Source organism: Aphelocoma coerulescens, chromosome 22, assembly GCF_041296385.1.
Source record: "Aphelocoma coerulescens isolate FSJ_1873_10779 chromosome 22, UR_Acoe_1.0, whole genome shotgun sequence".
In the NCBI taxonomy this organism is placed as follows: Eukaryota; Metazoa; Chordata; class Aves; order Passeriformes; family Corvidae; genus Aphelocoma; species Aphelocoma coerulescens.
Window position 1 is genome coordinate 2,605,415 of NC_091035.1, and position 16,172 is coordinate 2,621,586.

Genomic DNA, 16,172 nt, shown 5'->3' on the forward strand with positions numbered 1-16,172 from the left:
CTCCCATGGGTACCATAAAAAAAATCCATCACAAAATAATTCTGATACTGTAACAGGGATTTTATTGCAGGCCTGCAGATAGCACATGTTCAAAGTATGGATCTTGAACAGCAAAGGTTTAAAGTCCTTTTTAGCAGCTGATTTTACCCTTCATGGTAGCACAGCACTCAGATCAATCAGGGTCTTGTGTTGCCTGTACATAAAGTCCTACAAAGAAACCAATCCTCTTCCAGAGCTCCTGTTGTTCCTCTGAGCCACTCGATCACTCTCCACACTCTGCTGGCATAAGCACATGCAGAGCTCTGAGAATCACATCAAGGTTCAATTCAGCTGAAAAATAATCCAGTGAAAAAACACAATTTTACCAATTTTTCAGCTGGATCAGCTTCCCCAACGAGTTCACTGTGCACCTAGGTGAACACTCGTGCCAGCAGAATGGGAAGGAGTGCCTCTTTAAGCAGAAATGCTGCCAAACATGTAGCTGTGGCCTAAATAGGCAAGTCAGGGAGAACAGAAAGAAGGGGGAAAAGAAAAGCAGACAGTACAGCTTGGAACACCCAGCTCTTAACTCTTCCTTCAGCTCTGCATCCACTGGGAGTTTTAGTCTTCATTTTAAATCTTCCAAAATACATTCCGTGAAGCTACAGCTACCACAGAACCCCATTCCTAGGGTAGAAATAGCCAAACCAGATGCATTTAGGCAGCACCTTTAAAATTAAAAGCTAAAAAGTTTCACAAAGCTGATCCAGAGTTGTAACCCACCAGGATTGCTGCTGACAGCCCAACTTGTATTGGTGTGTGCTGTGGAGTCTGATGGCTTGATCACTCTAGCACTGCATTTCCAACACCAAAGCCTTTTTACAACTAATTTTTAATTTAAGACAGAGATTCCAAGAACAGCAAAGCCTCACAGAAGGGACAGAACAATCCCTGACCGACAAGCTGAAGTGCCCCAGCTTCCAAACCCATGCAAGAAAGAGGACTGAATTACTTCTGGGGAGCTGAACAGCCACTGCCTATTTATCTGTCTGCTAAATGCTCTTTGTTTTGGGGGACTGCACACTTTAAATGCACACTCTAGTCCATCCAGAGCAGCAGTTCCTAGAACACAGTAGCCTATTTCTCTAGACAGTCAGTCATTCTCTGAACAGCTGAAGAGCTCAAATACAGAAGCAGACTCAGGAATACAGAACAGGACTATAACCTTGGGTCTTTTTTTTCCCCATCTACAGCATATTTCAAACTACCTCTTAAAAACAAACCTATTACTAGGCCTTGTTCCTTGTAAATGACTTTACCTCATGAGCATAGAGAGCATAACCACAGCCCTCAAAAGCCCAAATTAGCTTCCCTCCCACAACTATACCCCAATCTTTCCTCAGCAATATTATTGCAACCTCACTGTCACTTTTTCTCTGAGAGATTTTCTCCCCTCCCATTCTATCAATCCTCATTAAAAAAAAAAAAGCCCAGATTGTAATAAACTGCTTTTTTATAGCCCTCCTTATTCCTGTCTTCACTTCTCTTTACTCAGAAATAACACTTTTCATGCATTCAAGACAAACTACCATTGCTGAAGCAACATCAGTCCTCATTGCTGCTCTGCAATTGTGAAATCTTTCAAAAATAAGTATCAAACTACACTTGACAGACATAACACACCTAGAACCAAACACAGAAAGCATTCCTGAACAAGGGAAACACCCAATTTTGTTCCGATCTTTTACCACACACAAGCTGGGGACAGAATTTTATCTGTTCATCATTTTCAACCTAAAACAGACACAGCCATGTTTGGCTCTAAGAGGAGACATGAAGCAAATCACAGATAATTCACAAAGCATCACAGAATGGTTAAGCATTAAAATGAAGTCAGTAATTAGCACCCACAGCTGATATTCAGGTGCTTTTTTGAGGTGCTTCTTTCAATTTGGGCATGAAACAGTTAAGCAACATGTCCAAGATGAGCAGTAATCACTCAGGGTTAAAGCTTAGGACTTAAGTTCCTGGCTCCCAGCCTTGGACCTGGACTATCAGACTTTTACATATCTTTCAATTACACCTGAAAGAACATTGAGATAGAGCAGCTTGACTATTCTCCTTCTGCTGAGCAATTAAAACAAATTTGACTTAATTTGTTCTGAAGTACAAATTCACTCCATTAAGCAAGTGTGTAGTTTTCAGAGGCAGTTTAAACTCACAATTCTTAGTTGCTCCCAACTGCAGTTGCTACTGTGCCACATTTTGAAGAACAGCAAAAGTAAAACCAACAAAACTGATGCTGAAAATCTTTGTAATCCTTTTCTATAATCATTCCCATAAAGGAAACTTCCACTAAGAAAACATTGGGGTATTTCTGGACAATTAAGTCTCACTTGCACTGAAACCATGATGGCACAGAAGAAAGAAATCTGTGCATTACAGACACTTTTGATAACCTGATCACCGAACTTATCACAAACAAGCACTCTCTGTTCTCCACCCCAGAAGTCCTGTCTAACCCTCCCTCTCCAGAGCACACAGAACAAGTTGAACACAGATATGTTGTAAGACTGGGCTCCAGCAAGACAAATATGAAACTAAGAAGGGAGGAAAACTATTTCAGAAACAGAGGAAGCACAAACTACAACAACCTTTGTCCTCATACAATGGGGACTGCTAAATCACTAGAAGGAAAGCTTCTACCATCAGTTAAAATTAAGGACCTGAGTTATAATGAAGCTGACACCGAGATTTCAATTCATAACCTGATTTCTGTGCTTAACTGTGATCTGACATGGCCAGGCCACAGTTTATAAGCAAGGATAAATTCCATACATACCAAGGGAAGAGAGGCTACTTCTGCTCCTCACATTCATATTCTTAGTAGAAAAGCTTGGCCACAGCAGTGACTCAGGCAAGCCCCAGATACAAGTTTAGTGCCATCTTTCCCCAAGCTTTAGTGACAACTTCCCGTGTCACATCCCTCCATTACACAGTGCTTGGAAAGCCAGAAAATCTGTGTATCAGAGTTCATCTTTCAGCCACCAAATATCAATTTTGTAACAACCAGCTAGCCTGGCCCAAGTATCTAAAGAACTATAGGTTACCATGTGATGGGAAGTCTGGAGGTCAGGTCTGACCTTAAATATACTGGAAGCTACATAATAGCATTCTTGACAGGCTTTTAAAAGTTGCTTCAACTGTTACTGTAATAAAAGTGTACTGTCCAAAATGTTATTCTCCACTGGCCTGTTTTATAGACAACACTGCAGGGAAACCACTGGGTTTGTATCCCACTGATTAATGCAATTAAATGATGTAATTTTCCTGGTTATCACTGCTTTAGCTTAGTTTAAGACAGCTTTCCAATGTAAATATTGCAACACTGGGTTACCAACAGGAAGAAATTAGAAAGTGAAACTCCCATTTTTTTCAGGTTTCTTTTCTTCATTTTTAGTGAAGTTTCAGCATTCCACAACAAACTGGTATTTAGAATTTGAGCTCTGCAGCCAGATCTCCACTGCCTTGTACTCCTGTACACAAATTGGTACTGTGCTCACCACAGGCATGACTGGAGTCCAGACCTGTTCTCTGGCAGACCACAGTGGTTAAAGAGTCATTGAAGCTTCAGACAGGAAGATTTCCTTGAGCTTTCACCATGGGCCTGCCCCAAGAAAGCATATGGAAAGGCAGGAAATAAAAAAAGTCCTCAGACTGCACTTGGACCCACTGTCAATTTGTTGTTGGGTATTCCAAAAGACCAGAAGCTGCTGCTCCAGTTGGTGCAAGAACCACACAAGGCTCCATGTCATTAAAGTGAACCTTCAAGCCAGAAATACTGCTAAGAAATGGAAAAATGCAACCACCTTGATACATAACCCTTCCAAGAGAGTCACAGCGAGACATTATGATGCATAACAAGAAATCAATATATACAACTGCTTTTACCAACTTCCAGTATGGATTGTGGGAGCCAAATACATGGGAAGAGAAGAGAATTTCAGCACAACAAACTAATTACAACCAAGTATAAATAATATCAGTAACACTTGGGACCTCTCTCTAGACACATCACAACATCTTGCAGTATATTACACTTTGTATCTCAAGACTCATCCTAAGTCAGGTATAGCTAACAAAGAAACAGAATTTCTCTTCACTCTTTGGGTCACAGAGGCTACATTGTCCATAAAACAAAAAATTGACATTCTTACAATGTTTTGGAAACCCACCTGCCTGGCTAGCTAAAATGGAAGCCAGTGAATTCCCTCAAAAGCTTCCCTGAACTCCACCCCAGGATTCCAGCAGTGCTTGATGCAGCTCCCAGCCTGGCAGGAGGCACAAGGCCAGCAAGGCACCTTTCGTAACACCAAGTGCAACACTTAAAACAGCTCAGTCTCTCCTTCCTTCCTATTTCCTCACTTCTGCATTTCCAGATCCCTGTAAAGGCTACTTTTCTATACCTATATAGAAGTTCATTGCTACTACAAGCATTATCAACATGTCTATTTTAATTAAGAATTATTTGCAACCACCACAACTTCACCACAACCACAACTTCTTCAATACTTTTACTTAATTAAGGATTTAGTTTAATAGTAAATAAAACAAAGGTTACAGAATTTTATATCTGTCAGGGAAAAAGTTATACCACATTTTACAGCACTTTAGAGTTGTTCAAGCTTTAAAACCTACTTCCTGAAGAATTTAAAATCAAACTCAAAATTGTTACAGCTTTCTCATTTCAAAAAAACATATTTCAACTTGCAAACAACAGAAGCCTTACACAGTGCATCGTCTGCCACATGCTGCAGCTAATAAATAAAAACAACTCAGTTATGTTTGTACTGATCTTTTCTTTTGGCCTTTGGAAGCTAATCTGAACCACATGTCAAGCAGGGAAATAATGGGAACTGTAGTTACTGCTTTTCTAAATATAACATTAATCTCACTTGTAAGTCAGAGCATTCAAGATATGCAAAAAAAGAAAAAACTCCAGGAATTACATAAGTGACACGGCCAACTGCTGGCAAAAGAAAACTTTTAACTCACGATCTTAAAGGGTGCTTTGTGCAAACAGGACTTTATGGCCAAAGAAATTCAGAAGTCAGGGGACTTTTCCTCAAGAACAATCATGGAAGAGATTCTGCTCTCCAGCACAGAGAAAAGCACCATTCCTCCAACAATCCCAAATCCAAGGAAAAAAAAAAACAGTACAGTTTTTGCAGTGACAGTCAGAGGCAGCCATCTTAGTGTAACATGACACTTGTCACTGTCAGCTTGGAAAAGTTTTAGACAATTTCCAGGATTATTTCAAACCCAAACCCACTCTTTACATACTAAGTGAGCATGCACAAATATTCAGATTTCTTCCTCCTCTTGTTAATAGGAGCTGGAAAGATTGGGACAACTACTTTATCTAGTACTTAAATCTTCAAAGAGTACAAATATTAATTAATTCTCACAACACCTCCTCGTGGAATGCAAGTATCACATTCCCCATTTTGCAGATTAAGAAAAAATAGAAATCAAAAGCCGAGTGGCAGAAAAATCTTAATCTTAGAAAACAATTCCAGCAAAAACAGTTAAAAAGCCTGAACTTTTTTATGAGAGTGCTGAATGGTACTTTCAAATCACAGTTTAAACCTGAAACTAGATATGGCAATGCACATGAGATGTCCATTTGCTTTGCTCAACTTGCACACAGCAGCACTGGGGTATTTCACTGATTGCATCCACATCTCCCTGCCTAAGGAATGGTTAAAAAGTCAGAAAACAGTAAAAAATACCACTCTTACCTTCTGCTACATCATCATCTACAGCGCCTTTCACCTGAGAAAAACACCACTGAATGTCATTTCCTCCACCAGCTCCTAAAAAAATGAAAACAATTCAGTAAAAACGAGCCCCCCCAGAGCAGCAGCGCAAGCACACAATGGTTCCAGATTGCACATTTCAGAGCCTGTGCACGCCCACTTCCTCAGCAGTGCTGAGGCACAATCACACACCACCCTCCCCACCTTTTTCCTTTGGATATTGTTTTTGTCGACCTTCAATGCAGCGTTTGTCAAAAACAGGGAAGCACAAGCAGTGTAAAAGCTTCTCTCACCCAAAACTCGCTGGACTAAGCACCATTAACTACGAATTTAAAATTCAAGTGCACAAGCGGCCGTGTTTCACATGAAGCTTTTTCCTACTTGAGCAGTCAGAACCCTCCCAACATACAAGCAACTTAAATATAAACTATCAGAGCTGTGCATTTTTAGAAAATTTCAATTTCCTATCCAACACAAACCAAGCACACAATTCATTTCCTCCTTTCACAAACCCACTGCGCCTTAGTCAAGGCTAAAGAAAAAGAGTTTTACCACAATTTTAGAGTCACTTCGCAGAAGTAATGAAAGCGATTATCAGCCTGAAAAGAAAAGCAGCAAATCCGAGCAGAAAAGCAAACAAGCAATCGGAGGGGAACAAGTTCTACTACCATAGAAAACGGATCGGAGAGAAAACTTCAGGAACATTACTGCCTCGGCGGAAGGCAGTGATTCATTTGAACCCTGCCACCAAAAAACACACCAAAAATCACCACCCATTTCTTTTGCATTTCATTCTGAGCAAATCACTGCAGCGCTGAGGACATACAGGAAGAGACAGAAATGGGCTTGCCTCGGTTGGTTGGGGTTTGTTTTTTTTTTCTTTCCTCTCTTTTTTTTCCAAAAGCCACTGTCAAAATGGAACTTTTCCTCCACACAACTCAAACCGACTGAGCAACAGATGGCATTTACACATTAATCCCAAGCCCTGGTAGGGCTTTGGGGATAACAAAGAATACAGAAGAGACTCTTCCCAAGTTAAGGAGGGGGGGGACGGGACTCAAAGAGAAGGAAATCAGAAGCCTGAAAATAATCTTTCCAGAAAAGACGAAGCACCTCAGAATGAGAAGTCCTGGAATACAGTACAGTTCGCATTTTTTTGCTTGCTTTAGATTCTTCCCTGAAGGATTACAGACATCCAAGCTGCAGAACCTGAGAAGGTGAAGGCAAGCAACAGCACCCATTTACGCAGAAGATGGCAAAATGCTTCACCCCCACCATTTCCCAAAAATCCTACAGCCCATTTTCTGTACTCTCTTCAACCTCTTCATTTGTCTTTCAGCAGCTAGCACCATGGAAGCACTTAAAGCAGACAACTTGGAGAGAATCACTGCTCCTGCTACTTCGAGCTAAAATCCTCTTTTTCATACAATTTACTTGAAACAAGTTGGCACTTTTTCCCCCCCACGACTAAAATGGCAAGAGGAGGGTGGAGCATGTGCATATGGTGTAGGGGGGAAAGGCAAAGCACAAGCCTCACAAAGCCTCCCATGCTTTGCTCCTCCACATGCAAAGCACTGAAAAGACAATTCATGTGCAGAGGAGGGGGGATGAATAAATTTCCAAATGAAGAAATCGCAAGGAAAAGTAAGAGGGAAGAGATCCCTTCTGCACACACACTCTCTCAGCCTACCAAGAGCACTTCGGGATGCGAAATGGGGAGCAAGCAGTGGAAGGAATGGGAAAGAAAACACAGCGAGACTTGTGCTGTCTAATTACACCCTGTGCCAAATTTTACTGGCATTTGCAGATGCTCAGAGGCTGCTCCCTACTGAAGGGTGCGACTGCACTCTGGACACCGCCTGCACCTGGAACCTCTCGCCAGGGCTCCTGAGAAATAACCACAACCACCGACCCCAAGGCCTCAACGGGGAAACTCTTCACCAGAGCGTGTAGTGACAGGACTAGGGGGAATGGCTTCGAACGGAAAGACTAGGTTGAGCTCGGATATTGGGAAGGAATTCTTCCCCGTGAGGGTGGGCAGGCCCTGGCACAGGGTGCCCAGAGAAGCTGTGGCTGCCCCTGGATCCCTGGAAGTGTCCAAGGCCAGGTCGGACAGGGCTTGGAGCAACCTGGGATAGCAGAAGGTGTCCCTGCCCATGGCAGGGAGTGGAGCTGGATAGGTTTTAAGGTCCCTTCCCACCCAAATCATTCCATGATTCTACGAAAAGGCAGCAGACCCACCCTGCCTGCAAGCTCCTCAACTCCAAAACACACCACTTCCCCCTCCACCTTGCTTCTTCCATGGCTTTTTTTTTTTTTTTTTCCCCCCCGAGAAGGGAGGGAAGGAGGGGTGGGTGGGAGCAAAGCACGAATTCCCACAAGGGAGGATAAAAAAAACCAGCCCACAACCGGCAAGGCGCAAGCGAGGCGGCATAGGAGAGGCGGCCGGGAGCCAGGGAGGCAGCGGGGAGAGCCCCCCGAGCCATGCCGGGGCAGGGGGGGCAGGCTGCCCTTACCTGCCATGTTGTGCTGGCGATAGCGGCCGCGGCGGGTCGGGCGGAACGGGCGGCGCGGGCGGGGCGGGCGGCGCGGGGCGGGCGGCGGCGGCGGGCGGCGATGGCGGCGGATGGAGGCGGCGGCGGCGGCGCGGCCGCGGCGGGGCTGGGGCGGCCCCGCTCCGGCCCCCCCGGCGGTGAGCGTCCAAAATGGCGCCGGCAGAGCTGGGGGTGACGTCAGCGCGGGGCGGGAGCGAGCCACCCTGAGGAGGGCGGGCGGGCGGCGCCGCCATGTCTCTGCTCGGCCGCTGCCCGCCCTCATGGCGGGGCTGCTGCCCCTCCGTCCGGCATCGATCGGCCGCCCTCGGCCCAGCCCTGCCCGCTCTCCTGGCGGGGCTGCTGCCCCTTAGCCCGGCATCGACCGTCCCCATGGCGGGACCTCGTCCCGCATGGCGGGGCTACCAAGCGTCACTCAGCTTGGCCCCTGCCCGCCCTTATGGCGGGGATGCCACCCCCTCAGCCCGGCATCGATCGGCCGCCCTCAGCCCAGCCCTGCCCGTCCTTATGGCGGGGATGCCGCCCCCTCAGCCCAGCCCTGCCCGTCCTTATGGCGGGGATGCCACCCCTTAGGCCGGCATCGATCGGCCGCCCTCAGCCCGGCCCTGCCCGTCCTTATGGCGGGGATGCCGCCCCCTCAGCCCGGCATCGATCGGCCGCCCTCAGCCCAGCCCTGCCCGCCCTTATGGCGGGGATGCCGCCCCCTCAGCCCAGCCCTGCCCGCCCTTATGGCGGGGCTGCCGCCCCTCAGCCCGGCATCGACCGCCCCCATGGCGGGGCCGCCGACCCTCACTCAGCTCGGCCCCTGCCCGCCGTCATGGAGGGGGTGCCTCCCTTCAGCCCGGCATCGATCGGCCGCCTTCGTGGAGGGGCTCCGTGCCTCATGGCGGGGCTGCCGCCCCTCAGCTGGGCTCCTGCCCGCTCTCAGCCCTTCCACGCTCCGCTGTCTGTTACCCGCTGCCCGCCGTGCTCCCCTGCAGGAAGAGCTTCCTTCATTGACCCCTCTCCCCGCAGGCTCGCCCTCCATGGAATTGAATATCCCGAGTTGGAAGGGACCCACCAGGATCCTCGATCCAGCTCCTGGCCCTACACAGACACCCCCAAAATCCCACCCTGGGCATCCCTGGCAGCGCTGTCCAAACGCTCCTGGAGCTCTGGCAGCCTTAGGGCCGTGCCCATTCCCTGGGGAGCCTGGGCAGTGCCCAGCACCCTTGGGGGAAGAACCTTTCCGTGATAATCCCTTCATGTCTCTCAGAACATCTCCCCCTCACTTGTCCTTTGGTTTTGGGGTTTTTTTCTACCCCGCTTCCCTTTGCTCCCTTCTGCCATTTCCCCGTGCAGCAGCCACACATAACCTGTTTGCTTGCGCATTTTCCACCCCCTTGGATGCTTTCCACAACGTCCAGGGCTCCGTCTCTGATTTCACTCCGTTCTCATTGCTATTCCCTGCATACACCAGCCATGCTCCTGAGCCATTTTTAGCCTCCATCCACCTTTCACACTGACAGCCAGCAAGATCCACAAAGAAAGGCTTCCAGCCGAGCCCAGCTTGGCTCAGCTCCCGCTGGCTCGGGGAGGATGGAGGCTCCTTTTTAGCTCGCTGGGTCCCAGTTACAGTCTCAGCTGTAGTTAACTACAGGACTGCGATAATTGATTCAGTACAATCTATTTAAGATCTTGTGAAAGTCATCAGTTTCCCTTCGCAGATGTTTGTGCAAACATTTTCTTCTCGGGCTGGGTAGATCTTGCTAATCCAGATTTCACTCTGAGATTCATGAGCTCATCCTGCAAACCCAGCACTGCCACAAACTTGAAATGTGACTTGGAACAAGTCTCCAAAACCATCCCATACACCGAGTTTTGCATTTCCAGCTCTAAACACCTAAGAGGCTGCTTTTAGAAACGAAAAGACCGTTGAATGCTGGTCAAGTCCAGCACAAAACAAAGCTGTGGGAACCGAACGCCACTAATGAACACAAACACACAGCCAGGCTCCCACCAGAAACCCACAACTGGCCCAAATTACAGGTTATTTTGAAATTCAGATTTATCTCTACATCCCTGATAAAAAATTGCGCAGGCAACTAAATCAGTCTTGGAAAGAACAATAACATTTGAAAGAGCACTCCACGTATATGGGATGTTCTAAAGAATTGCAACTCACCCAAGCCTGGAAATCTCTGGAACCAAGTGTTTTGTTTAGGCCGTTTTGAGAGCCACCCAAAAACCTAAAAACAAAAACCACTGCAAGTTTGGAGACAATCACAAGAAACTCCCCAATCCCAAACACCCCGGTCCACATTTCCCAGAGCTCAAGAGCAAATTTGCTCAGTTCTACAAATTTCTGGCCATGTTTACTTGATACCAAATTCAGCATGAAAGCTGGCATTCCTCTCTTTTCAGAATTCCTTAAACACACTTTTTTCAACCTAAGCAGAATTGTCCTGCAACTGTTTAGCAGGAAAATTTGCAAACCTAGTCCAATTAATCCATTGCCTTCTGTATAATTACTGCAGAATTTGTCCTCATAGTAGAATAAGCATTGGTTCAAGAACTTCTGTTGCTAAAAAAATTTACATAAGGCAAAGGGACCTACAATTAGCTCTGTAATACAAATTAATGAAACCTTAGTACATACCTTATAATTAAAATAAAATCCCTCTTAGAAAAGATTTAATATCGTGGTGCCAGGAAGATGGATAGTAACTCCAACATTTCAGGTTTTTCTTGTGAACTGAGCTACAGAAAATAGTGGAGCCTAATAAATAAATAACATTAAATCACAGCCAGGGTAATGTGAGACATCTTGGGAACCACAACCTTTGCCTGGGTGTTCACTTGTTTGATAATTCAGAGTGTTCACACTATGAATGGTTGGTACAAATTAGGCAGAGTGTGTTCCATAGCCCTGATTCAAAGTTTGTGAGCACATACTTGGATTTCACTGGAGCTTGAGCATTTGTTGAGTTGTTCTGGGGAGATTGTAACTGTATTATGTCAAATTTATACACAGCCACCAACAGCACAAAGCTTTAATGAGCATTTATCTACTCTGATCATGCTTTAATGACTAATTCTTACTCTACTCACAAACTCCTTCAGCTGAAACTGAAGAACACCTCTGGGAAGTGAGACTTACAGGAACAAGGACTCACAAAACAGCTTTTCAGGATCTATTTGCTGTGATATTTGTCAGAGAACTACATAAAGAGTGGTCAGTTCACAGCAACCTAGACCAGGGGCAGTGGAAGTTAGAACAACCTAAAAATCAAAGTGTAACACATGACCAGCAACAAAAAAAAATACATACATTAATGTCAAATGACTGATCAAACAACTGAGGCTCCAAAGAAGAGCACTATCAGCGACTCATTTTGTATCTCCTTTAGTTTCCCAGTAATTTGACCTGTTAGACAAGGCTATAATGAATTACAATAATTCAGTTTAGAAATAAAGGGAGCAATTATCAGCAGAATTATCACTGGAATTTAGTAATAGCTGAGCCATCTGAGGCCATGCACAGGTTAACATCAGGGCAGTGTAATTCCCTACTCTCTGTCCTTCATTCTGTTCAAGTGTCTCACTGAGAGGTTTCCATTGTGTTTTTGCAGAGCATTTCAGAGAGTAACAGCCTTAACTCGTAGAAAATGTTTGCTAATGTTCACCCCCTGTTTCCCCACTCTTCATTTCACATACACAGCCATTATCAAACCAGTGCTGAGTCACATATTGGTGCTGCTGCAGGAAAACTGAACAAAAGGTCAGGCAGACCCTGGTTCTGCAACGAGTCTTAGGGAAAATTACCTGCGGGACAAGTCCCAACCCATCCACCCTCTTCACCTCTTACACCAACCTCGCTCAGGCAGCTGGGTCCCTACTGCTGTTTCTGGTGCCAGCTGCCAGCCCAGGGCGTCTCCTATGGGCACACAGAATTTAATTTGCTTTTTCTGGCTTTACTTGACCCGAATTCACCTTAACCATGCTTTACCTACAAAGCTCAACTACCAGTGGCCAGAATTTTTCAGCTAAAACCAAGGTGTAAACAAAGGTTTAAGCATTTCCAGTTCCTGCCACACTGTGTCATAAGCCTAACCACTATGAAGATATTTATTATGCTCTATATTATTGAGGCACTTCCAAAGTCACTGGGTTTTATTTTTGGACAGGGAAATGTTGAAATTAAAGTTTCTTGCATGGCTGAGCATCTGTACTGTTGGGGAAATCATGGAATGTTTTGGGACAGAAGGGACCTCAAAGACCATCTACTTTCATCCTCTGGGCATAAAATATCTCTGATCAGTCACTGGGGAGTTTAGTTTATCAATGATAAAAAGCAAAAGAGGATAATATATATCTTTCAGTTCACTTTACAGCTGCCAGGAATTTTTTAGGGATCAAATTCCCAGAAAACCCAACCTAACAACCATCCAATGGTTCTGGAATTGAGTGCCCCAAACTACTACTCCTCATTAAGCAAACTTCTGCCACAGAAACTCACTAATTTTGGTAACAAGCAGTTAGTGTCATCCCAAAACTGTAAAGTTCATTGGATTAAAGCCCTGCTATTACAAGAGGAACCCTCAGCATTTTTTTTCCCCATAAATTATTAAGACTTTTATTCTTAACTTTAGCCTGATACAAGCAAACAGAGGAGCTAATTAGGCTTGGGAAAAAAACTCATATGCTCATTAAAGTAGTAGTTTGCAAGAGGTTTAAAATCAGTTTCAAATTTGATCTGTTTAGAGCAAGGCTAAGACACTGTTACTGAAACTACAATTTGCAAGACATTATTTTAATTGATTATTTAAGCACATTTTATAGAGGATTCGTGCACCTGAATTTTATTTTAAAGCAAGTTTAGGCTTATGACACAGTGTGGCAGGAACTGGAAATGCTTAAACCTTTCTTTATACCTTGGTTTTAGCTGAAAAATACAGGGAAATATAAAGGGAAAACAAAGCTTCTGGAAAAGAAGGGAAAAGATGTTAGAGGTAGTCAGAAAGCACCTGTCTGGAGGGAAAAAAGAAGCATTTTTCAACTTGGAGGGCTTGTTTGTGAGGGCAGGAGTGTCCCAGTATTTTGGGATTAAAAATTAAGACAAGAGGGGTAAATGGAGATTTATAGAAAAATTTCTTTCTTATTATTTATGTCTTTTACGATAGGTTTGGGGTTTTTTTGAAACAAACTGTAGTTAGTTCTATGGAAGGATGAGCCCAACCAAAAAATAAGAGAACTCTTATGGGATGTTAATAATCCTGTGAAACTAAGACTGGAGCCATAGGAGAAGATAAGAAGTTCACAAGGCAGAGGTTTAACCCTCCCTGAAAAGAAGTAGCTACAATTAAATGTTTGGTTCAGGATAACCTGGCACTTTTGAGTCTTCCAACTCAGGATAATTTGGACATAACTTGGAACTTGGAAAGCTACAAACAGTAGGAAAACAACAACAACAACGAAACAAAATGAGAACAGCCATCCCAAACTATGCACCATGAAGACAATGCAAGGCCCTCACAAAGTGGTTTTATTCTAACAAAATTGATTAAACACTGAACTACATTGCCAGAAAATACCTGCAGCACATCCACTATGAGGCACTTTTTAAGAGCAGATTCCCCTCCTGGGAACAGGCTAAGTACAGCTGCTCCCTGCCTAAGGGTAAGGGATGCTTTAGTCCTTTCCAGCCCCAATTTCACCACCCTCCAGAGAAACAGATTCTTCAGTTGGAAACACTGGTTCTTTGTACCAGTGACAAAATCAAGTTCCACCAAAACCACTAAATCCATATTCAGAGAATACTTTTAAAGCTGTTAAATTCTCCTTTTCCTATTCAGTCTTTAGGAAAGGGATAATTAACACTTCTTGACTCTTTGAGTACGTTTAGATCAATGAAAGGAACATAACAGAAACACCAACAATGAGAACAAGAAGTTACCTTGGGGGAAAACCCCACCCCTTGATGCATGATGCATCTCTCAGGTGCACAGGTAACTCCGAGGCGAGAGGAGACTCAGTCGTCCCCACCACCTTTAGGAGGCACTTTGCAGGAAGGGGAGGAGCCAGGATACACAACTCCAAAGGGCCTTGAGGAGTTTTCATTTGGGGTTGGGTTAGTTTTGCTTTTTAAGCCTTCTAACTCTCATGGCCTGTACACAGAAAGGTTTTTTTTATTGGGTGAAGGATTGCAGGGTTATTGAGGGAAAAGAAGTATTAGTTTTACCTTGCTAATAAACCTGCCTAGGTGATCTAAAGAAGTCAAAGAAAAGTCTCAGAGACTTTTATGAAACATTTTTGCTTAACAAAAGCAGAAAGCTGAAAAGCAAGCACATTAAAAACACTGCTGTCCATGGGATTTCCCTGTTATTTTTAACTGTGGGCTTTAACATCTTCTATTTTAGGTTCTAAGGCAAAGTGCTTTTATGCATTAATTAACAAACTGTTACTCCTCAGTAGGAGCTGGAAGAACTACACCTGTGCAGGTGTATTTCAAAAGGCAGATGTAAATACAAGTCTTAGCTTAGGCCCTGTAGTTATCTTGTGTGTATCACTGCAGCTGTTGTTACTAAAACACACCTAAAAAGCCAACTGATCTAAAAGGAGCAGGATCAGCTCCTTAGAATCATGTTTTTGCACTTTGAAGAAGCCTGTAATTTAAAGTGGCATCTTGCAGTAAAGAGTTAATTGGTAGCTCTGAGTGGTGCTAACAGGGAGTATGAACTTATCACATCAAGGATCCCACTTTGCCAGGAGAAAAGCTCCTTAAAAACTGTGGATTGTAGGGAGTGATGATCAAATACATAATTTGGACTAAAATGCCACTTTAGGCTTCGAGCTGAGGCATTCTTGCTCTTGATCCCAGGCTCTAGACAAGTTCAATCAGCTTGGTGTAACCAAATTCTCATGGTATTTAAAGGGTGTGAATGACTGATGTCCCAAGCCCTGGAATCATAGAAAGACATGAGAAATTTTCAGATTATATTTTTCCAAGAGCTTTTAGCTCTTGATTCCATGAAACATGAAAATGTAACTTCAAAAAAACCCAACCAAGCAACCAACCAACAGCAAAAAAATACACCAACAAACAAACAAATAATCCCAAGGCTATTATCTCTTTAAAACTCTGTTAATTGTTACTTATTCTGAGTAGTAACACTATCACTCTAGTGTTGCTCAAGTCATGTGTGCAAAAACTGACATGTGCATGATTAGTCATTCATTAACTTACTCCTCGGTTTAGAAGTTCATTTACCTTTTGGTTTCATATTTCATTAACAAGAGCACCATATTTTGAGGTTGTTTTAAAAGTGTTTCAAACTTAATTAAGCAAACAAGTATTTAAATCAAAATTCAAGTATTTGCGGCCAAAACATTTGTTCTGAAACATTTTTTGCTTGCTTTGCTTTGTCCCACAGTTTCTCTGGAACCAGGTTTGCAAGGACCTGAAGGTAATGCCAGGAATGGACTGAGAAGGGAAGGAAGGGAGGCTGAAATAGCAGAATGAATTGTTCCATTCACATGGCTTTTCTGCTTGGGAATAAGTTCACATTGTAAACAGGAGAGAGGTGTGGTTTGCAGATTGGACAGGAAATCCTTAGTTCTAATCCTTGCTGTGTTGTTGATTCCCTTGGAGACCTTGAGCAAATGCGTTCTGTCCCTGGATTTTTAATTGGAAATAAACTGGGAATGATAGACCTTAGCCAGCTCAGAGGAGCAGCCTTTCCCATAAACATTCATAACGTGGTTAAACAGGTCATGGCTCTCGGGCTTGAAATCAGCTCATCTCCTGCTCTGAGGGTAACTCCTCACCCTGCTCTGAGGACCA

The 16,172-nt window shown here is 44.1% G+C and overlaps 1 protein-coding gene across 4 annotated transcripts in view; it reads right to left on the minus strand.

The window, feature by feature from the left end:
- PPP2R2A (protein phosphatase 2 regulatory subunit Balpha) overlaps window positions 1-14,393 on the minus strand; it is a 42,110-nt gene extending 27,717 nt beyond the window's left edge. Inside the window, exons 1-3 of one of the 4 annotated variants that reach the window (XM_069035255.1) lie at window positions 14,286-14,389; window positions 10,515-10,578; window positions 5,781-5,855 (exon numbers count right to left, since the gene is read on the minus strand). In XM_069035255.1, the coding sequence (XP_068891356.1) occupies window positions 5,781-5,855; window positions 10,515-10,578; window positions 14,286-14,315 (169 nt within the window). In that variant the 5' untranslated portion in view covers window positions 14,316-14,389. Of the gene's footprint in view, window positions 1-5,780; window positions 5,856-6,466; window positions 6,519-8,314; window positions 8,391-10,514; window positions 10,579-14,285 lie in introns of those variants that run through there. The other 3 variants (XM_069035256.1, XM_069035257.1, XM_069035254.1) reach the window with 3 other exon arrangements.
- Window positions 14,394-16,172: the final 1,779 nt, after the last annotated feature.